General features: G+C 37.0%; 1 protein-coding gene across 1 annotated transcript in view; it reads left to right on the top strand.

Annotated features, from left to right (window-relative positions):
* The first annotated feature begins 1,991 nt into the window (after positions 1-1,991).
* The window catches only part of UGGT1 (UDP-glucose glycoprotein glucosyltransferase 1), a 44,096-nt gene continuing 22,335 nt past the window's right edge, over positions 1,992-23,752 (top strand). Inside the window, exons 1-20 of the mRNA XM_009318912.1 lie at positions 1,992-2,095; positions 2,522-2,657; positions 4,631-4,713; positions 5,269-5,399; positions 6,273-6,385; positions 7,554-7,728; positions 9,054-9,150; positions 10,869-10,947; positions 11,158-11,258; positions 12,080-12,179; positions 13,301-13,361; positions 16,438-16,529; positions 17,200-17,350; positions 17,625-17,744; positions 18,866-18,951; positions 19,406-19,541; positions 20,462-20,593; positions 22,363-22,527; positions 22,749-22,869; positions 23,630-23,728. Of these exons, the coding sequence (XP_009317187.1) occupies positions 2,533-2,657; positions 4,631-4,713; positions 5,269-5,399; positions 6,273-6,385; positions 7,554-7,728; positions 9,054-9,150; positions 10,869-10,947; positions 11,158-11,258; positions 12,080-12,179; positions 13,301-13,361; positions 16,438-16,529; positions 17,200-17,350; positions 17,625-17,744; positions 18,866-18,951; positions 19,406-19,541; positions 20,462-20,593; positions 22,363-22,527; positions 22,749-22,869; positions 23,630-23,728 (2,167 nt within the window). The 5' untranslated portion in view covers positions 1,992-2,095; positions 2,522-2,532. The remainder of the gene's footprint in view (positions 2,096-2,521; positions 2,658-4,630; positions 4,714-5,268; positions 5,400-6,272; positions 6,386-7,553; positions 7,729-9,053; positions 9,151-10,868; positions 10,948-11,157; positions 11,259-12,079; positions 12,180-13,300; positions 13,362-16,437; positions 16,530-17,199; positions 17,351-17,624; positions 17,745-18,865; positions 18,952-19,405; positions 19,542-20,461; positions 20,594-22,362; positions 22,528-22,748; positions 22,870-23,629; positions 23,729-23,752) is intronic.

Raw genomic sequence — 23,752 nt, 5'->3', positions numbered from 1 at the left:
GATGGAGAGCTCCAGAGTCCGCGCTCGGGGGTTAAGCGCCCTTCGCCGGTAACGAACGGACATCCCAATTTTTTGAATCTTTTTTTTTTTTTGAGTCATGAGCGTTGTCTGCGTTACCGCTGTTCAGGTGGCGTGCCTTGCGTCGGAGGCGTGGTGCGACGGGTAAGGCTTTTATGAAAGCGCGCTGGGCGTTGACTGATAGCTAGAACAAATTATTTCTAGTCGAAGCTCTTCAAGCGTGTGATTTCGGACTAATGAGTTAAACGCCATGTTTTAGTTTCAGTATCTATGGCACGGCAACGTGATACCCGCGCTTTAAAAGACGTGCTTACAGAGGCTCTCTGGCCGTTACCAGCGATCTTTACTGTTCACAGTGCTCGGCTCAGACAGGGACCTTACGTTAGCGCCGTGGCCTGGAGTCGGCGTCTCCATCCAAGCAGTAGGTCTTTTTTCTTTTGCCCTCCCCTGAAGCGGAGCGTTTTACCCGCTTGCCGGCAGGCAGACTTCACAGTACATGGCAGAGGTCGGCGCTTTCACAGTCTGTCAGGACCTGTGGCTATGGGATGATCTGCTCCTTCCTCTAAGGCAGGATGTGTGAGTTTTCAGAAGTCAAATGTATTTTAAACCAAGTAATGGGAGGAAAAATAAGGAGGAAAAATATTTACAGAACAAATTAGGCTTGAAAAATCCACTTTACAATGTCGTAATTCAGATTGGTTTTTGCTTAACCTTGCACAGAACACAGCTGGATCTCCGCAAAGTCGTTTATGTTCATTCCCGTGCCTCTTACATCTTCTGTTCTCCATGGTGTATTTTTATTTTTCTTTGAGATACTGGTCTTTCCTTTGTTTTATGGCTGTTATTATTCAGGGAGTGTAGATATTTCTAATCTGCGGATTTTCAGTTGGCTGAACTGTTGTCGGGTGACAGGTGTGTCCTTCCCCCCCCCATTTCCTATAGAAGAAGGCTTTTATTACAGTCTTTCACAGAACGGCAGAACAGGCACGAGAGAGTAGCATGGGAGTTCTAACTGTACGAAGGCAGTACAGTATATTCATTTACATGTTCCAAATGACTGTATGATTTGCAGTGAATAAGAAGGACCCGATTCAGGGAGGAACTGCAAACCTTGTTTTTTTGTTGCGCTTGGCGGAAGCCAAGGTTTCACTCCACAAATACTGACTGAGCTTCCTCCTCTGCACGCAGCGAGTGGTAGTTGTAACCGTTCCCTGTCGTGCGATGCCATCTGTCTGCTTCCCAGGTGCAGTGTAAAACAAATGTCGTGTGTAGTTAAGCTCTTTGTATATTATAGCAGGGCATTTCTGGTTTTATTCTGAAAGAAAGGGCATTGAGATACAAAAAGAGCAATGGGTGAGTGATTGCTGGTGAACTTTTAGCTGGAGTAGTGTAAATTTTTAAAGGGAGTAGGATGAGGTTGTTTTGTCTATCTACATATATACACAGAGGTAGCGCTATAGCTACATATATATAACATGTATGCAAAGACTATTTTTTACATTGAGATCATCATGAAAAAGGGACACAAGTGAGATCCTGACAGGTTGTCAGGTATGATATACCTGGGATTTGAGTGGGCTATTTTTCTAATTGGGGGGCAAATGGAAAATGAGTTATCCAAAAAAATATTAAGAAGTGAGAGAGTGCCTGGGTGTATATTATATTTTAGTCAGAGGTGGGGTGGGAAAACTTGAATTTTTGGAGACTGCAATGGAAAGCGAACAGGAGAATTCAAATCTTCCATAAGCTTAAGAGTTGTGGGCAAGGAAATTCCACTCGGCTGTGTTACGGTGAATAGGTCAGAGAATGTATAGGCATGAAAGTACACACGAAGGACAATAAAGAAATGGCTTTCCCCCTCCCTGCCCTGCCCCCCTGGCTCATTTCTTGCAGTAAGTTGTATCATTTGAGTCTATCTTCATTATTTCGTTCATTTTTCAGCTTCTAAAGTTGGCGGTACTTAGTGCATCCAGGAAATGCTTGTTTCTTCATTCCCCAGAGAAGAAGTCCGCTGTACCCAGCAGAACCTAAAGGGCTGACTAGGGAACCTTAACCTTGCCTGGCTCTCCTGACATTGGTTAGTGCACCAGCTGATGTGTCTGTGCAAATACAAAATGTACCTCCCATAAAATGAACAGTGGGTTGGTTTTCCACCTAATTTGAAATACGCGGTTTGTAATACCTCTTCTTAAAGCAAGTAGTATACGATGTGGGTGTCCCAGAACAGAAGGAAGTTTATTTGAAAGCATAAACGTAGAGGAAGCTGGAATTGATTTAGGTTTAACTGCAGCTCAGGAGTCAGATCTTAAAATCCTTGTCTCTTCATGTTTTCATTGTATTTTTGATTTTGTAAGCCCAGGTGAGACTATGATTATCTCACTGATGCATTGCATTAAATGGGCCACTGAATCTTAAAATATGCCTTAATATATTTGGATATGTGAGATTCTGTACTTATAAAAAGAGACAACGCAAAACTAACTTTTTTCTTCATCTTTTTTAGGCTTCTATAAAATGGGAATACTTATGGCAGTTCTTGGAATCTGGTTCAGCTCTTCACTTGTAAAAGGAGATTCTAAGGCTGTGACAACATCTCTAACTACAAAGTGGTCTTCAACTCCTTTATTACTTGAAACGAGGTAAGTGCATTGTGATTTTTCGTTGACAAATCAGAATATGCTTAGAAGATACAGTAATGTGTTCTCTTTTTCATTAGTTTTGTGGTGCTTTGGATTCTTCTTGTTACTAATTCATTGCCAGTAATAACACTTAGTTGAACATGATCATTGCTGTGCTTGGGGAGGTGGGATGAATTTTTTAAAGGAGATAGTAGGTCTTCACGTGATAAATTCTTTCATTCTGCATTAGAACAAACGTTAATAACAATGAATAATTCCATAGTAAGTATTTTTTGCCTTACAAAGTTTTACTCAAAGCACTAGATAGAGAGGTTTAGTATGGTCTTGTAAGATTCCACAGTAAAAGATTTTTGATTTCAGTGATGACAGTAGGTTTTGATACCTATATGTTGCTTGCGTATGTTTAGCTCAGTTAAGCTTGAGTTTAACTTTGTTCCTGTGAGTTGTGCATTGATTATCTCAAGTCAACTGCTTTGCTAAGCAGTTGTGCAAGTCAGCCTGGGGGGATTTCGTCTATGGTATTAAAGACTTTTATTATATATTAAAACCACTCTATATTGCTCTGACTTTATTGGTATTAGGATTTCTTCTGCAGTATTAAAGACTTTTTTTTTTTTTTTTTTTTTAAAAAGACGCTATTTAGAAAGAAAAAAGAAAGCAAAATGCTGTCTTGTCACTGCCAGTCTACTTAGCACTTTAGAAATCCCCATTATTTCATTTTGTGGTATCCTAATTTGGAGACGTCTATGCGCAATAGGACTTTTAGATTTTTGGTGTAAGTGTGTGTGTGTTTAATTTTGTATCACTTAAAGGTGTTGCTACATATGGAATTCTGCCTGTGTTACCGCAGACTGGTTCACATGAAAATAGTTGAGCATTGATGAGTTTCATTCAGATGGGCATGGCTTTGGGTGGTAGGACAGGTGTGTCCTAGGTGAAATTACTTTTCTGTAACCTTCTCTGTAGAAGGTGAGGTTTGAAGACTGAAAGATCCTTCAGCAGTAAAATGCAAAGCTCAGGTGTTAATGCCAGGATTTAAATACCCTGACAACGTAAGACATTTGCTGGGGAAAAGCTCACCCTAAGAGACTGTGAAATAGTAAGCAAATAATTAAAATAATGTGCCAAAGGCTTGATATATAACCTAACCATTATATTCAAAGACTTTGGGTAAGTGGGATTGTTCATCTGGGGTGAACTGCATAATGATACAGCACTGCAGCATAAAATCATTCCAGCTGTTCAATTTGCTTGGCCCAGCACTGCAATTCATTACCCAGTTGTTCAAGTACTTAACCACCTCAGATCAGAACAGGTTGAAATGAGCACACAAGCTATTGTGGCAGGTAGCAGGCTTCAAATCTTGTGTTGTAGCATCCTTCAGCATGTGAAGCATGTTACAAGTTTAGACATGATGAAGTATTTGCTGTTAGCAAGTTGCTGTTATTTAGAGAATTATTTTGCTATCTAACATTGTATACCTACCTAATCATATGCTTAATATATGGTGAATTACAACATCATGATTTGAAGCTGTGACTTTCTCCTTTTGCTTATTTAAAAACAAACAAACAAAACACCCCACCAAAACTAGTAGCTCCAACAAACTACAGTTTGTAACAGCAAAGTAAACAAAAATGTACATTTCTCATAAAAGATAGCTAGCAAAGAAGTGCATTAGGGAGGAGAGCTCCCAGCATGTACGCTGCTGTCTGTCAGTGGTCTTTGAGAGATTAATAGGTGCTTTACAAGCTTCTTTCATGTACTATGTGTTTGTCCTCGCCTGCAACTATTATTTGTTTGGGTTGGTTTGTTTTTTAGCTTTCCTGGTCTGCTTTTTCTAGTAACAGATGATTTTCTGATATAGGTAAACATATGGTAGGAGCTAACTTTCTGCAAAGCTTTACAAAGTATTAGAATTGTAACTTGAGAGAAAATTCATAGATCTAGCTAACTCTTCTCTTCTTACTCAGTGAATTTTTATCAGAGGAAGGTCAAGAAAAATTCTGGAATTTTGTTGAAGCCAGTCAAAATGTTAAGACATCTGAACGTGATGGTAAGTTTTCATAATCTTTTTCTTGATGATGACTGATAGTTGACATGGATGAAAAATAAACTAAAATGTTTTGTATTCCATTGTGTTGGTATTGTACAAGTCAAATGAGGACTGGTTTCAGTGATGTTTTTACTGTGAAGTGCTCAAGGCTTTTGGATATCCATTTGACAAAAGCTGTAGTGGACAAGTCTGAAACACATTTTACTTGCCAGTTTCTGTTTCAATGTGAAGTATAAAATGTTACAAATGCTTTTTCTCTGTGTTTCTATTTCTCAACTGAAATTAAATGGGAGCTTTTAACTGTTTCCCTCCTCCCCAAGCCTATGTTTGCATCCTCAGGAATGTATATAAGTGTACTCTCATGGATCTCTGTCGAAGTTCACTCTCGTCCATCTGTAGAACTGGCTGTAATGAAAATTGAGGAGGAACGGTCATGTGCATATTTACAATTAATGTAATGGACTTCTGTTAGTATAAATCACAATTAAGATGAAAAGCCCCTCTTCAATGAGAATACGGTATAGAAAGATAACTGCTTGTACTTTGACTTTGTAGGTAGCGATTATTCTTCTTACCATGAAATGCTGAAAGTAGCCTGCCAGAGTCTGTCACCTTTGCAGCAGAATTTGTTGAAATTTTCCTTGTCTCTGCGCTCTTACTCTGCAACAGTTCAAGCTTTTCAACAGGTTAGTACAGCACAGGGGAACTCCTCAGATGATTCGTAGAGCATTACGAAAGGCCCAGGAAGGAGTGAGCTGTGTAAGGAGACATTTGAGAATATCAAAAATCTTGAACTGATTAAGTGCTTCATACATCTGAGCTGAAGAGCATCTGTATATTCTAATTTCTTTGGGTGCCAAATTTGAGTCCATGTGTCTAGAGTAGGCTAAAGAATTGGGATTTCAAAATGTCTGCATATCTTGGATGCTAGCCGCACTAATAAATCTGTAAAGATGTTTATGAGGAAAATCTCTCTGGCTCCGTTGGTACTTGTGATGCTGCTGCTGTTCCCAATTCTTCAGTTGTACTTACTTGAAGATAGTAATCCATGAATATATAGCTCTAATGATTAGAACCCATGGATGGAAGTTCGTTGTACTCCGTTCTCTTTTAAACTTGGGGTATCATATAGTTCACTGCAAATTGTCTCGCATTATAATGTGCTTTATCTAAGTAATACTAGGAGACATCTTCCTTTTTCATCTGGAATAATTTTATCATTTGATGTTTAACAAATATAGAGGTTTCTGATGTGTAATGCAAAAAAAAACCAACCAAAAATTGCAACCCCACAATTGCAAGCCTTGCTTTTTGTACCTGGAACTAATATTACAGTTAATAGTAATAGACTGGAAAACTATTTGTAATAAGTTAAGATTTAATTCTCAATTTTGCAATTTTTACCTTGCATTTAAATTATGAAATAAACAGGGAAGAAGTACTAGGTTAGAATTTAGGAAACTGAAGAAGAGTAATTGCTACAGAGCTATGCTGTTATCATTTTCACTTGTTCTAAGGGCAAACGTTCAACCTACTTTCTTACCAATATTTTAATACAGATAGCAGCAGATGAACCTCCACCAAAGGGCTGTACCCTATTTTTCGCTGTGCATGGGGAGAAGACGTGTGAATTTGACTCTCTTGGAAACCTTTTACAGGCAGCTTCAGAAAGGTATTTGCTTAATTTCCTATCATTGGGTTAGCTCTTAAAATTTAACCTAGTTAGACTTACTGCTGTAAAGAGATTGTAATAAACCGGTAGTTTCTACATTCTTCAGTATTGATTTATACTGTCCATTGCTTGCATAGAGTGCCAGTCTCTTATTTCTTATTAATCCAGATTGGAATGATTGTTTTCTTATCCCTTGCTCTTTGATATTCTGCTACGAGGAGGAATGCTTTGACAGTGCATGGGGAAAGTTGGAAACAATTTGTTGAAGGACAGTAGGAATTCTCAGGAATATGTAAAGCCTTTAGTGTGTAGGGAGAATAGAAAGAGCTGGGCTGCATATTAAAATGATAGTTACTATAACAAAGATAGTTTCATGAATGGCTTGAAGCATGCATAGTATTTTTTCCCTGTATCATTTTCTCAGCAATAACAAAGAAAACTATTACCACACAATATATTTCAAATTCAGATTTCTTTACAAGAACAGAACTTGATTGTAACTTCTAGTAACAAAAACAAACTATAAAATATAATACCTCTTTAGAAAAAAAAAACCCCTTAAATTTCAGTTTGTCTTCATAGTAATCTTGGTAGTTTTGGTTTTTGTAAGCATAAAGGGTTTCTTTGTCCATGTGCAGACATATGGCATCTATAGCTCACATGCTATTCTTCTGACTCACTGGGAATATTGTACATATTTAATTGTATTTTAGACAAAATGTAAAAACAGAAGTTGAAACTAGCCTTCTCATTCACTTTCTTGTTTGTATACTAAGCCAAGGACAGGGTCCTCTTGAATTTGAGTTCCTGGAACATTTGCTCTGTTAGCCTTTTATTTTTTTTTTAACACAGAATTCATGAATCACCATCGGGGGCGGGGGAGTTAATTGAAAATTTCAGAGAAGTGGTTAATTTTTAAAATAAGGGTCATATTAGATTCAAAATAGTACGTAGCTACTTGTTTCATTTTCATATGTCCATTTTTAACAAAGCTTTATCAACATGCATCAAGTGCTGGCGACCTTGATAATATGTGGGAATAGCTTGACATGTATTTCAGTGAAGACAGAAATAGTGATTAAACATGAGAAAAAGAAATTTTGCATCTTGCATTGAGTGCAGAAATGCTATGAATCACAGTGTGATAATCTTCAATGTTTACTCTTAGGCCAAAGCCATTTTTGTTCAAAGGGGACCACAAATACCCAGTGTCAAACCCCGAAAGTCCTGTCGTCATACTTTATGCTGAGATTGGCTCAGAGGAGTTCTACAGACACCATAAGAGGCTTGTTTTAAAGGCTGAGGCAGGAGAAATCACTTATGTCCTCAGACACTATATTGCTGTAAGTATATTTGTGCATTGTAACAAAGGTATTTGACATGTGAAGAGTAACTGGCCTGGGTTTTAAAAAAGACAAATGGCCTAAGTTTGTTCCCTTTAAATTGACATTTGCATAATGTGTTGCTGCTTGATATTTATTTGGAATACTCAAAGTTTATTTTTTATTGCATGTAGCTGAGGAATTCAGAATAGTTAAGATCTTAGGATTGTTTAAATAAGAGGATCATTTGATTTTGCAAATGCAGAGTTAAACTCCAGATAAATTACAGAGTTTAATCTAAAGAAAAAGTTGCTCTACCTATATTAGATTACAGGAAATAGTCAGATCTGTCCGCAGTCAGGCCACTTAGTTGCTTGATATGAAAAGCAGGGATTAACCTTAAGGTACCATTTTCAAATGAAAGGCATTGTTTCTGTAGCAATTTTATTACAGAACCACTTACCAGTCCTAATGCAATTTATCCTGGTTTCCATCTCCCTCCCCTAAATTGCCCGTAACCACTGGATTAGTGCTTAACTCTACATTTCAAAAGCTCTGAGAAATTTGAGTTGACTTTTTTCCTGAATATTGCTTAATGTTGCTAAAACCTGCAGTGTAGCAGGCCCTAGCCAGACTCGAATGCAAAAAAGGCATCAGCTGGTTCACTTCTAGCGACGTTTGCACTTTTGATAAAATGAAGTCATACATTGCATACATCACTTTCTTTTTAAAAAGTAATTTGTTTATCAGTGTTGGGAGGAGTATTTGCATTCAAAATTAAGTGTATTACACAATAGATCTTGATATAGTTGTGTGACTCCTGTATACGTCAAAGTACTTTTAACAAGTGATCATGTTTGTTTCCCATTAAAGTCAGAACTAATTATGCATCTCTCGAGTCATTGATTTACCCTTTTTTTTTGTAATTCTCTATTGTAACTCTTCAGTGAATGTTTCACTTTTGAGCGTCACAGTTGAAGTTCCTTTCCCTCCTCTATCTGATTTGATGACATAAGTCTATCCTGCTCTACTTGGCTTACGTGCCAAATCCTGAAAACATTGTTTTGTGTTCCTTTTTGCTTTGTGGTTTTTGGGTTTTTTTTGGTTCATAAAGAGATCTTTGCTCTCTGAACTTCAGAAAGTTTTGTTGAAGTACAATAGGAAATATAATTATTACAGTACATTACTGCAGCATCACTCATTGTATTTGTTTCTCACTTATGCATTACCAGTTATGTCTGAAACGTGTACCAGCTTGAGATTTCTTAGCTTTGGGAAATGGCAGCTTTTAATTTGTACATCAAAACAAAGAGTGGCAATATTGTATTGTTTGCTTTTCTTTACAGAATCCCAGTAAAGAAAAAGTCTACCTCTCTGGCTATGGTGTGGAACTGGCTATTAAAAGTACAGAATATAAGGCCAAGGATGATACACAGGTGAAAGGTGAATTATTATTTTAACTGTTTTAATGTGAACATTTTAATTTTGCAAAGATAATTTTGTATTTCTTTTAATATGAATGGCTGTTTGTCTGAATTGCAGATATTCTTCTTTCTTCAGCTCTGAAATTACTTCTGTTCCTCTCTTTTTTTCTGGGATTATGTTCTTTACGAAGCGTTATCTTTGCCATGGCACTTGTCTTCTGTCTTTGTGAAATGCTGGGCCCGATGGAGTCATGACTCTGGACTAGATCTTAGTAATGGCACTACTAATGCAACTGATTTTTTACCAGATAACCAGATTCTCTGCACATGTAAAGCAATTAATCTGCCTTAATTTGCCTTAGCTTATCCATCCTCAGAGCAGAATGTGTTTCCTGTTCTTGTTCTTTGGGAAAACAGAACTTAGAATTCTGCATGATTTTTTGCTTTTGCTGCTTTCTTTAGAGCACTGATCTCTGTTTTGCAAACTCTCATGCACCTGCCAAAACTATTTTGGTAGGGTAGTCTCTGTGTGTGTATACTTTTTATTTAGATGTTCACACACACATATAAAACCCCAGAATTTCCTGCTTTTATCTTGGACTTAAGAAAATTATTTTTTTTTTTTTTAGTTTGAGATAACAGTTGTGGAGAACGGAACTCAGATTTTGAATTGGGTTCTTCAGGATTTTGCAGTTTTATCAGCTTCTAGATACAGATCTAAACTCTGACTCAGAATATTTTGCCACCATCTAGAGTATAGACACATAAAACCTTTGGTCTTTATTTGTAGAAGTATTTAATTTTACGAGAAACTAACATACTAGAGGAGGTGATCCAACTTAAGATTTATATTACTGTGTGAGAATTTCCATTAATTTGTCATCAAAAAGTCATGCAAAAGCCCTGATATTGTTTGTAGAATAGGACATTGGAGGCTTTTGTCTCTTTAGGTGGGGGGGGAAAAAGTCATTCTGGGGAAGATTTGTTATTTGTAAACGTGTGAAGTTTTATACCAGTATTTATGCAGTAATCTAAAATGTTCTACAAAATGGACAAACTGTACTTGCATTGCTATGAGCTGCAAATAGCTCAGAGATAGTAAGCTGCACATTAGAGGTATATGGTTCTCATCTGGCTCCTGTCTGATTCTGGGAAGCCTAGGCAGTCTTTTATTCGTGCCTGTGCTGTTTTGGCTTGTCCAGAAGCAAACACTCATCTAAAAGGTCTGGACCTTTAGTTAGACTTTAGCATAAAACGTCTAGATTGGAGCTGGCTTGTGTCCAGCTAGTTAGTGACTCGTGTGAGTCTTTTGCACGGATTTCTTTTTGGTGTTTAAGCCCAGAGTTGGACTTTACTCAGATACTATTTTTTATCATGTATTTTGGGGCTAAAATCAGGGTTGTGTTCACAACTGAAGTTGAGCACTTACTCCACAAACCTGGCACGTCCTGAAAGCTCCTAGGTCCTAGTGAATTCCTCTGCAATGCCTAGGTCTCTTGAGATTTCCACTCATCTTAAGCTTTTCCTTCTCAATAATCCAACTTGGTTTTATTTCAGCTGTTACTGTGTTCATTTATAAAGGTAACATCTCTTGGATACAGGTTTAAAAGTAAACCTGAAACTTGCCCTTTCTTTCTTCTTTTTGGTTACTGCAGGGTAGTTTTATTAAACTAATCAAAATGAGTGTGAGAACTGTTTCTGAATAGCTTGATAATAGTGTTCTTTGTGTGTTTATAGGCACAGATGTGAATGCTACAGTAATAGATGAAAATGACCCTATTGATGAAGTGCAAGGATTTCTATTTGGAAAACTAAGGTAAGACTCAGTTGTAAGTTGTTGGTCTTTGTCGTATCAAAAAACTTGATGCAGAGATGCTGATCTTTTGCTTTGTTATTATTTTTTAAATGTCTGAGTTACCCATATGTGTTAGCAGCATACTTTTTCTTATGTTAGTTTCTTTGAATTAGCAGCAGACTTGCTTACAGGAAACCACAGAAGTTGTTTTACCCTCATACTCTTTTATAGGCAGTTGTATCCTGACTTGACAGAAGAGCTGAAAGAGCTTAGAAAGCACCTTGTGGAAAGTACCAATGAAATGGCACCTTTGAAAGTATGGCAGTTACAAGGTAATCTGTAGGAAGACTTTCAGTATTGTAGTGCAAAAACTTAATGTAAACATATCTTCTTGTGTTCTGCGCCAATGAGGTTGCTAGTGGCTGCATACAGTTGAGGGAGTTTGTAAATTCCTGCATTGGAGAATACTGGATTTTCTAAAGCACCTTTGTAGAGTCCTGTTGAAACAGCTTTTAGAAAGATTGTTTCACAGGACTTCTGAAATGAAGTTTGCTTTCTATATTGTGAAGTACAGTAAGCCACTTGCAAGTTTCTTTCCATGGTCACATTCTTGGTGTGGAAAGCTGAGATTTCTCAAGACCAAAGGAAAACTGTATTTCAAAAGCATCTGCATGCAACTCTGGCCTGTTTCCCTGGAAACCATCTGTAGAGGCCTGTGGAAAGGCTTTTCATACTCTGAAAAAAAGAGTAATTCAAAATGCTGAACATATGTTGTAGCCACAGAGAATCTACCTATGTCCAACAGATGGCTGTTTATATTTCTAGCTTGTGAAACAAGTACCCAGACCCCTTCTGAAGGGCAGATCCTCCCATCTTAGCCAAAAAAAAAAAAAGGTGATGGTCTGGACTCATTGAAACAATCTGTAGACAGGATACTTTGGTTCATTTTGAAAGGGTTACTTACTTCAAGGTAACGAATAGAAGTTGAATACAAGGAAGGAGATTTGAAAAAAAAAAAGTATCTAAAGGTGCAGATAGAAAATGAATTTTCAGGTAACAAATAAGCAAAAATGTTGAAAGCTAAAGTTAAGATGTCTCTGTGTTGGCTTGTTTTCAGTTTAGAGTTCTTGACTTCTTATTTTTTCACGTCTAGATTTAAGTTTTCAAACCGCTGCTCGCATTTTGACTGCTCCCCCTGTGGATGCTTTGATGGTCATGAAAGATCTCAGTCAGAACTTTCCTACAAAGGCCAGGTAACTTTAATTAGGAGTTCTAGGAAGTTTTCTTACTATCTTATTTCTGAGCAGAACCTGCGACAGGCTGCGTTGGTTGGGTTAATGTCCGAGTTTCCATTTAGCTGGAAGCAAACACTGGGGAATGTTTATGCAGAGAAGCCTATGTTCTTCAGCCTGTGGTTACAAAGAGGATCTTACAGTGTTTTTCTTGGATGGCAGTTGATGTGGACTGCTGGAAAATTTGACAGATTATCCATGCTATTTTGTTGTGAGATGCTTCTGAACCTTTTGCATCAAGTCCTCAAGAATTTATTGGATAGGCTTTCTGTTTGGTGGCTTTAAGGTTTATCTATTCACTGGGTCCCACTCTTCTGGGATTCTCTTTGCCGAACAGCCCAGTCAATCTCATGTCAGAGACTGATGTGCAATCCCACTGTTTTTTTGCACTTTGTCAATGACTGTCTTGAGCATATTCAAATTAATTTCAAGAAATTCAGTCACAATCTGGCCTGCCCAACCAGTCTAGAAATATATTTCTTTTGATAAATTCCATGACCTCGGTTGTGAAGATGATACTATAGGAGCTCCTCCTTTCTGAGTAGGTGGAGATATACCCAAGAGTAAAAAGAAGTTGAATTCTGGTCTTATTTCCGACTAACTGATGTAAAAATTGTGCTATTTATAGCTTCTTAAGGTAGGCATTGCACTCTCGGGTTTTTAGTCAGATCTGTGAGCTGTACTCGCCCATTCTGTGATGATGTAATCACTAGATCCAGTGTAAGGAAAGGAATGGGAACCCACAATGAGGAGTGAAATCTCCCTATTTTCTGCTGCCAGCCTCCACCTCTACCTTTCTGGCAGCTGCCCACTTTTATTATGGTTAATGTGAAATTAGGCACTGAGAGTTGGCATGTGGTTAACATTTTTATGTTCTGTTGAATTATATAGTATAAGAAAAAATAGTGCATCGTACTGTTTAATGGTACCACAAAGTGCAAGTGCTTCTGATTGCTGCTCTTTATACTAGGAGACTAAATGTATTTATAGATAAAGTACAAAAAGTAGGATAAGTAGATATCTGATCTATGCATTAGATAAACAGAAAGATGATTCACAGCATGATTTTTTTATTTCTGTAGAGCCATAACAAAAACAGTTGTTTCTTCGGAACTCAGAACAGAAATTGAAGAGAACCAAAAGGTAATGCTTCCAGAAAGTAACATAGTGCTTTTGCACTTATGTTTTAATATAAATTCAAGCTCTGAAAATAATGATTCTATTTAAAAGTTTACATTTTGCTCAAAATAGTAACCCGGTATTTTCAGGCATAACTTTGTCATAGTATGCATCTGGGAAGTAAGGAAGTGGTGGATTTTCAAACATGGATTAGGAACATAATCTAGCTTGTTTGCTCCAATATGAAAATATTGGTCATAAATTCTTTGAGTGAGATCACTGTGTTGGGGAATGATGATATGGGGTTTTGTTCACAGAGCTGCCCCTACAATGGTTATTCACAGTAGTCAAGTGTTCTGATAGTTATTTGGCAAGCGCTTGTTAATGTATATGGAAGTGACCTGTTCAGTATCTGAACTCAGAATCTGGTAACTGTATTTATTTATCTTATAAAATTAACTTTAAAAACAATTAAAGTACTATGTTGTTAACCCTGGGGGAAAAAGTTTATTTACAGAAAACACAGCGTTGGTGTTCTTAGGATTTCCATGCAGACTGTCTTAATCTGATCTACAGAACAGGACTGTGTCAAAAATGAAGCAGTAGAAATTTTGATGTCTGTGTCACATCAGTCTTTACTTAGTTTCCGAGTTACATATTTGTAGTGATGACTTGCCAGCTGAAGTTGTATAGAAATGGTTAGTATGTTTCTTGTTAGAACTGTGCCTGGGGGGTGGCCTTCTTTCAGTCTTTGGCCTAGTTCTTATTTGAGTGGTATAGCAGATGTGTAAACTTTGAATGTCATAGCACTACTCGTCCTGGGTAATAGTTAAAAAGAGACTGACTTCAAGTTACTGATTTTAGGTTTTGATTGTATTCTGAACTTCTCAAAAGCAACTAGATAACAAAAGTGTGAGTGTTTTTTAGTGGAAGCAATTAGAGTCAAAATGTCGTTGTATCTTTTAGATTATTTTAAAATGTCTGAGCTGGATGGAATGTAGCTTGATAGAAAGCTATTGCTTGAAAAGCAAATATATTAAGTATCTTCTTACGGTTTTAAGGATGCAGAAGAAATTTAGTTCTCATTACCCAATTTGAGATGGTGCTTAGATATCTGAATTCATCAGTGTTTACAAGGAAGTCAGAGAATAAACTCAAAACCTTTTGCCCTGGCTTAGAATAATTCATACTGTGTGGAGGAAATGGGTCCAATGTTGGTGCTTTGAGAGTGAAACTAGCGAAGGAATAAAATTTAACAGCTGTCCAAGTAAGTCTACATGTGGTTTGAAACAGAATCATCAAAAAACCCCAGGGTATGAGGGACCTCTGGAGGTCATTGAGTAGGCTCTGGTGTTTGCAGAAAAATGTTTCAACAGCTCTGTTGTGTACTTGGCATTAGCAAAGCATTGAAAAAACCAATAGCCACTTGGGAATTTTGTACAATTCAGATACACCTGGTAGTGCAGTCTGGATACAGTGCGAAATAGAAGTGTAAGATGGTAATAAAAACAAAGCCAAACAACAGCTTTTGTTATATGATCTACACCAATCTATTCATACATTTCAGTCTCACTTGGTATTAATAGGAAAAATACAAAGTATGTTAAGTACACACTTATGTCTTTGTTTAAAATCTAATCAATGATATTTGGCTAGTCTAGTAATAAATGCAAAGTTACCTGAAATCTACTTACAAGTCCCATGAGACTCCTGTTCTGAAAGAGAAATCCCTTGTTGTTCAATAGCGATAAAATCAGAAAAGAAGGGATGCGGTTTGACACTGTCGTCCGGTGTGGTTCTGGAAGGGACAAAGTATAGAATGTAAGTGCAAGCTAAAGCTACCTGGTGGCTTTTCTGTTATGTGTTAGATCAGACTGGTCCACAGGTAAACCCATGATTTTGTGGATTCATTTTTATTTGAAGTATGTCTAGGCTACTAGATCCAGATCTGGCTAGATCTAACCCTGCCCTTTAAAGCTATTCTTTGCATGACACAGTTTGTGTGGATATTATTTGATAGTGAAGTTCACTGCTATTAGTAAGTTATAGTTTATTATGTAATTATCCACAGAAAGATACAATTTAACACTGCATGTACTCAGCTCTTCTCTGGGAGCTTTTTTATTTAATAAAAGATATAAATTCTTCCTGATTAGACGCTGCTTTCCTGTTCTTGGTACTTCACATGGTACTTTGCTATTCCTCTGTTTGCTTTGCTTACATTCTTCATGATATTAGTGTTTTTAAATATCCAAATACTATGTTTCTCCTTCTGTGTTCATCATGCCTCTTAATAGAATTTTGTAACTGGTACTGCAAGACAAAAATGATGTTGCTTTCTTCCAATACCTCTTAAGTTTTTAAACAGAATTTTTCATGCTAGAGTTGGGAAATTTGCTTCAGGAGTACTGTGTTTTATTCACCTCTCCTGATTCAAAATTGTTCTCTGTGATGGTGCCTCCTTTCAGGGGCAAATATCCATTCAAATGGGGTACTGCTTAGAGGTACTTGGAAGAAATTCCAAAATATTGATAAGACTTTTTCCATTTGTGTGCTGCCTGATTTTGGGGAGATCAGACTACAGTGGCAGCTCATCTACTTTTCATTAATGACATATCCACTAGGTCAGGACTTAACTGGTACCTTAAACACAGTACTTAGTTCCACTAGTGAGTGCCATGCAATATCCAGCAGTTTAAGTCTGTTCTGCCCAAAACTGCGTGTTAAGAGCTAAGACAGGTAACTGGATGCTATTTGTCCATCTACTTTGTGGGCTGTCAGCTAAAAAAAAATTAAATTACTTCTCTCAAGCATTTCTAATTATTTAATCTGAGTATATTTAAAAAGTCTACTCAGGGACTTCCCAATGCGCTACTGAATCATGTAGAAACAAATGGAAGTCCCATTTATGTATCTATGCACTAAATAGCTTCAGTTGTTTTTTCCGCTGGTATGGATGTGCGCACAAAGTCAGCAAAGACTGTAGTTGACAAGTAATATAATGCAGTAAGGGAGATGAAATCTACAACTTTGACACATTAAACTCTCAATTTTTTTTCTGTGCAGGGCATTCTTCTAATGGCCTTCTACTTTCTTTCAGTATTTCAAAGGAACATTAGGATTACAACCAGGAGATTCTGCCCTGTTCATCAATGGACTACTTATCGATTTAGACACTCAGGACATATTTAGGTAGGAATGTTTTCTTTTTCAGAATAATTGTATCCTGTTTAGGAGCTTGCATCCTGCTTGTGCATAGATAATGAAGTAATTTAGGCAGGTTTGAACCTTCTTCACAAAGCCTGTATCTAGACTAGGTTTAATTGTTAAGTACTGGAAAAAGCAAATCATGGTTCCTTCTCTTACGTAAATGCATTTCTAACAAAAAACCTGATGTGAAAACTGGAAGACCCTTGAATATTGGAATGGGAAGTTACCTTTCTACTGTTCTTTTGATCTGTGCTGTGACTAGCAAGATTTTGGTCTCCAAGACTGCCAACATACAGATTTTATTCTGAAGATAGTAGACTAATTCTCAAAGGATAAACCACTGTAAAGTTTTCATCTGAAAACCACCCTATATCTTTGTCAAGATTTGTTTCAGTAATGCAGAATTGAAATTACATATGTATATCACGCTTTAGTTATCTTGATTTAATGTAGTTTTTGCTAGAAATATAATATAATTGAATAGGTTTAAGTTATCTCAAGTTTCTTAGGACAGTTAGAAATAGGTGATAAATAAGAAGTAATGCACAGACTTGTGCAGACTTGTGTATACTTTCATCTGTTAACCCTTAGGATAAGGCAAATTATTTGCTGTGTCTTTAAAATTCAACAACAGTTTTTCTTTTCCTTCCAGCTTGATTGATGTGCTGCGCAATGAAGCCCACGTTATGGAAGGCCTGCACAGCTTAGGAATTGAGGGTCTTTCCTTGCACAATGTTCTGAAGTTGAACATTCAGCCATCAGATTCCGACTATGCTGTGGACATTAGAAGCCCTGCTATTTCAGTGCGTATGGTTTTATGAAAGAAATACCTTATTTGCCATTGGGCAGTGCATTCTTAAGCTATCAGGGGAACTTTTGTTCTTATCTCACAATCAGCTCTGAAACTGCAGTGAAGAAAAAAAGACAAGGTTATAAATATAATTAGCTCTTTTTAAAAAGCTTACCTTTTTATTTGTACAGTTCTCAATATAGAGTCTGATTTCAAAATATTGTGCAGTCTCAGACTCGAGCAGGAGGACTGTCAATCATTTAAGTGCCTTTATTTTTTTTTCTTAGTGGATCAACAATCTTGAAGTTGACAGTCGGTATAATTCCTGGCCTTCCAACGTGCAAGAACTGCTGCGTCCCACGTTTCCAGGCGTGATCAGACAAATTAGAAAAAACTTTCATAATTTTGTAAGTAGTAATCTGACTAGAAATGAAATGTGCATTTTTTTTCAACAGCAGGGACATTAGCTTTTGCAACTTACCTACATATATGCTGGATTCCCTGTCACTTAAGGATCTTACGATAGGATGCTTTTTTAAAAGGTTTTGTTCTACCTGTACTAGTAAGTTATGGCTGAGATTCAGAGATTACTGAGCATGATTCTCTGGCATCTATTGGATGCCACAAATTGCTTCATCAGTGGAAAAAACTATCACCTGACAAGTGAGAATTTGGTGCATTTCAACTTTGTGATAATAAATGAAGTTGGTTAATGAAATCCCTCAAATTTGTTAATTAGTATCTTCTTAACAGGGTTAAGGCCAACTTCAGTTGTTTCAGTTAGAAAGCATTCTTGCACCAAGACTTCAAAAGATGATCATCGGTCCTCAGCTTAGTCCTAGGTGTCCTTTTAGTCTCTAGGTAAACTACTTAAAGTTAGATCTCATGAGTTTGCAAATTCTGTACTGTAACTCTTGCATGTGGCAGAGTGGCCCCATAGGAAAAAGGACTCCTCTGATTAGTGGTAAATAAGGACTTGAACCACCTCAAGGTGTGGGAGCATTAATGTGTTATCTTTTTCTCTGGAGTTCAGTACTTTGAAATTATTAAATGAAAAGGCAACACTTGGCATGAATAAAGGGCCCTAAATTCATTCTGAATGGCCCGGTTCTGTCTGGGTTTGGGCTTGCTCTGAGAATGTCTTAGCAGCATCAGCTTTCCAGGGGGTTGAGCAGAGCAACGCTGTGTTCCTCAGCTCTGACAAATGCCTGTCTCCCATGCACATCTTCATGGGTGGATTTGTGTACATGCAGAGGCAGAAGCCTAGATGCTAGGGGACACTGAGGTAAAGTATGTAACGAGTCTGGTCTCTTCCAGTTAAAGGAGTGGTTGAGACAGGGTATTTTAGACAATGGACTTAAAGACTTAGAAGAAACTATTATTTAGTGGGCCTCATATCCCTGGCAGCGTACAAAATAGGACTGACGATAATTCTGCACTGAAAGGTGAATGAAGGTATCTCTCATCAAAAACCCGTATCTTGACTTCTTAAGGGAACAGAAACTTTTCACTTGTAATTTGTATGCAGGTGCTGATAGTAGATCCTATTCACGAGACCACAGCAGAATTACTGAATGTGGCAGAGATGTTCTTCAGTAACCACATCCCACTGAGGTAATCACTACGTTTTAATGGGATTTTTTTTACATCAGTTTTATTTTTGTGACTTTTGCAATTGTAAAATTCTCATTGCTAGGACACTGTAGAAATGTTAGATATCTTGTATTGGTGGTTGGGAAGGGCATACACTAAATACTGTTTCTTATTGAAAAATTTTTTTAATATAACTTTTGCTAGCAGCAAAACAGTTCAGTTTCTTTAACAGTCCAAAAGAAACTTAAAAGCAAGTACTTTGGATGAAAGAGAGATGAAAACCAAGATTCTGATGGACTCACCATTAGAGATTATATGTCCTAAGTTTGATTCCTGGCTGCTCTGCTCAAAATCTTATCAGTCTATTCCGGAAAAAGCCTTTGTCTAAGATGATGATCATACCTGATAGTTGTATGAAGAGTTGATTATTTATTAGTATAATAGATTCATGATCTGGGGATTTGTTTCGTTGCAGGATAGGACTAGTCTTTGTGGTTAACGACTCGGAGGATGTCGATGGTCTTCAGGATCCTGGTGTTGCTCTCCTTAGGGCATACAATTATGTGGCACAAGAAATGGACAATAATTACGCCTTCCAGACTGTCATGTCTGTAAGTATTCATTTAAAAGGGAAATTAATGTTTTAATATTTTTCATGTATGTAAGATTATGTTAATGTGCTAATATGTAGATAATGGAATAAATTTTTCTTTGACTCAGTGAGTATTCAGAGTATCTCCAAATACTAGTACCACACAATACATGTTTCTTTGTAAAATGCTTCTGACCGAACTTTAACAAATGAGACTAGATTTAAATGTGACACTTAACTTTTGCACGTTTTTCTGATACTGCCTCTGCTCATTCTGCCAATGACTTCTAAACTGCCGTATCCCTTCAATATTATAATTTTTTTTGAACAGTTCCTGCTGCATACTTTTGCCACATCAAAGGATAACATAGGTGCTAGTAAATGCATTTTCACTTGTGGTTTGACATTGCTGTACAAGTCTACAAGCTGGGGCATACTGTAACGTTAAACTGCTGGTGACTTTTATTCTCTTTTTTTTTTTTTTGTATGTATTTGTAAGTCGAAATAAAATGTGCCTTCAGGAGGGAAACGGTTACCTACTTTACATGTGAGGTCTGTTGTATTATTTATAAACGTGTCTTGAGTTCTGAAGGGAAGGGTAGCTCTTTGGATATGCTTTACTTGAGCCTTTTTTCCCCTAAGCACTACTTTTCCCCCTCAAACACCTTTTCTAATTAAAGATGCAAGTTGTTATTATTTAAAGAAATAGATGGTATTTACCTCCTTCCAATCTCACTGGAATGACTACAAGCTAAACCAAGATAATTATAAGAGCTACAAGAGCTGTTATTGCAGCTAATAAATATGAAAATATGTTTTGCAATCTGGCTGTTAATGCCTTATAATTACTGGAATACAGGTGACAGGTCAATTTACCTTTGGTAAGGACAGAGGCTTTACAGTTGCAGCTGTAAACTTGTATTTGTATCCCCCTTTCAGATATATAACAAAGTAAAAACAGGAGATCAGCTGAAAGTGGAGCATGTGGTTAGTGTTCTTGAGAAACAGTATCCTTATGTGGAAATCAACAGCATTCTGGGAATTGATTCTGCCTATGATCAAAACAGAAAGGTAAGAATTCATGAAACAGCTTTTTTTCACTTTTTTTGTTTCAACACCGTTTTGAAAATATAGTTACTCAGAATTTCTTGATCCAATTCTCTTACTAACCAGGTAGCTATTTTGTTATCACATTGGGTGACTTTTAGTAATACTTTAATAAGTATTTATGTTCAGCACAAAGCTTTATATAATATACATAATATATATAAAATATATTGTAATTTAAAAAAAAAATAATCTCTATGTATAGTACCAGAACCAAGGTAACTTTTTTGTGACTCATAAGTCATGCTTTCGTTCTGGCATGCAGACTTTAGTAGAGTATAAAATTGCTTGGGGAAAAAATCAAGGTGATGGAATGGTTCATAAGAAAACCATGGGGCTCAATGTCTGGGAGGGATTGGTGTGGGTTTTCTTTATCAGTATTTGAACAGTGTGTGAGATAAAGTAATGATGATGAATTCAGAATGCCTTTCCTGTAGCAAGGCATTCAACAATCTTCCTCAAATAATTTCTTAAAGTTATTTTTAGGGTTGATACTTTTCTGTATGGAGAAAACTGGGACAGCAAATCACTATTGGGTCACTTATATGTGAGATGAAACAGATTTTCTTTGGGGTTCTGTAGAGGGATGGTTATGTATTTCTGTTGAATATTCTAAAAGAAAGACTGAAGATACTGTCTGCAATAGTTCTGTAACACAGATGATACTGCCTACATCAGTAAATGTAAGGAATGCAGACAGGGTTATATAAATAGGCTTGTATGCACACATGCTTTCCATCTTCCGATGTAGGCAAGTGAAGGGAAAAGCATTTTGAGGAAATCAAAACCAATAAAAGCAAGGCAGACACTTTTGTATGACAGGAGAGGCCTTTTCAGTTTACATACTAGATGCCAAATTAAACCCAAATGAAACAAAAGCAACAACACCCCCCTCCAAGGAACTCCTAACACATGCAAAGTGTTCTCCCGCAGAAGACTTGAGAGGCCATTCCGGGGGTCTTGCTGCAACTGGTGTACCTGACACCATTCAGCACAACCACATCTGAAAACATCGCAAAGCCTTCAGATAAGGAAGGAAGCCTTTAGAAAGAGGTTCTCTCCATATAAAGGACACAAGTTAAAACAACACTGAGTACTCTTTCATGTGCTCTGAGCTTTGTGATATTTGTGTCCTTAAAAGGTCTTGAAAGCCCTCAGTAAGAACCTCTACACAGTAGAACCTGGTTAACTTCTGTCCATAACAGAGTATCAATAATGATGATGCATTTTGCAATGGTTACATGAAATGGGGAAATTTGTCTTGACATAATAACCCCCTCCCCCACAAGTAAATGTTTTTTCACAAGTTTAAGAACATGTTCTTAAAAAGAAAAAACTTCTACCCTGTCTTATGTTACAACTATCAATGCTTGCATTGCATTTGCTTCCATATGCAAAGTCAGATTTCCTGTTGTCCATTTTTTGCTATTACCAGAAAGTGCTCACTGGAATCAGTTTATTTACAGTAGGAACTTAATGGAATATTTTGCACTTACGTATTATGAAGTAACTTTTTTTGCTTTGAAACTCTGAAAGACAAGGACATCTTCTGCATGTAAGATACAGAAAGTGTCTTATGCACTGCGTAAAATTAATGTTCTTTGTATCATATAAAAGCTGGAAGGACATCTTAGTGTGGTTAGAATAGACTCGTGTGGATATTGGATGGAAACGTTATGAATCCTTGTGGTAATGGGCTGATGTGGTAAAGCTACTTCCTTCCTTGTATTTAGGCAGCGAGAGGTTACTATGAGCAAACGGGTGTAGGTCCTCTCCCTGTTGTGCTGTTCAATGGAATGCCTTTTCAAAAAGATCAGCTGGATCCTGATGACCTAGAAACTGTGACAATGCACAAAATCCTGGAAACCACAAGCATCTTCCAGCGAGCCGTGTACCTGGTAGGTGCTGAGTTCAGCTGTGACTTTAGAGAGAAATAAGATTTGGAAAAACTGACTCAGAAGTCCCTGAATATGTAATACACAAGACAATTTAAACTTGCATAATTTCTTGGTTTGTTTTTGTTGTTGTTGTGAGTTGTTCGTTTGTTTTGTTTGTTAAGTTATCTAAGGCAAATATACACGTGAAATAACAAATATTGCTTCTTTCTTCTTTCCTTCAGGGTGAATTATCTAATGACCAAGATGTGGTTGAGTATATCATGAACCAGCCTAATGTTGTTCCAAGAATTAACTCAAGAATCTTAATGTCTGACAGAGAGTACCTAGATCTGACAGGAATGAGTAAGGGATGCTTTTAATTGCGTTAAACCTGAAGTATCTGAGTCAAAGACTTCTGCTGTCCCAACGGAAAGCTGTGGTGGCAAAGTCTTAACAGCACTCCAAGTGATGTTCTAGCCCTGGTGCTGGGGGAGATGTTATGTACAATAACAACATTAATGTCTACAGATTTTTCAGAACAGTAATTTATTTTGATTTTATACAAATCTTTAGGGGAATATGACTCATAAAGTTGAGAAATTAGCAATGCTAGCAAAAGCCAAGAACAGTCATATAATGTATAAAGCAACAGCTTGTTTCTTTGAGCAGAGATTGACAATCATCTCTGGAATTACTTAAGATTTGCTGTGCCATATATTTTAGAACTCTTCATGGCTAAATGTATTAACTTCCAATGCAGCGACTCTGCTCTAATGACAGTATTGCAAAAACTACCTTTTTTGAGTTGCTTGAAAAGTAGTAACACAGTGGATTTTTAAATGTGTACTATTTACATAAATTAACTTCAACTAAATGAGACTTGAACAGTTCTTTCAACTGACTTCTGCATATCAAATATACAATGTAGTTAATGTAACTTATGAGACAACACAAATATATTCCTCAGCTTATTATATATTAACAGTGGAAATGAGACATAAAAAGCAGTATCATGAGGAGCAAAATAGGATGTGTTCTTAATGTTTGGGTAATAGTAGTGGTTTTTCTTTCATTTTACAAGGAATAGTTTGCTTTGGCATCTAATACTTTTTCTCTTCCTCAGATAACTTTTATGTGGATGACTTTGCTAGATTTACCATGTTGGATTCCAAAGATAAGACAGCTGCTGTCGCAAACAGCATGACCTACTTAACAAAGAAAGGTAACATCTGCAGAGGATTATGAA

The sequence above is a fragment of the Pygoscelis adeliae genome, unplaced genomic scaffold (genome assembly GCF_000699105.1).
Source record: "Pygoscelis adeliae isolate BGI_AS28 unplaced genomic scaffold, ASM69910v1 Scaffold30, whole genome shotgun sequence".
In the NCBI taxonomy this organism is placed as follows: Eukaryota; Metazoa; Chordata; class Aves; order Sphenisciformes; family Spheniscidae; genus Pygoscelis; species Pygoscelis adeliae.
This window is presented reverse-complemented; position numbering and strand designations above follow the sequence as displayed.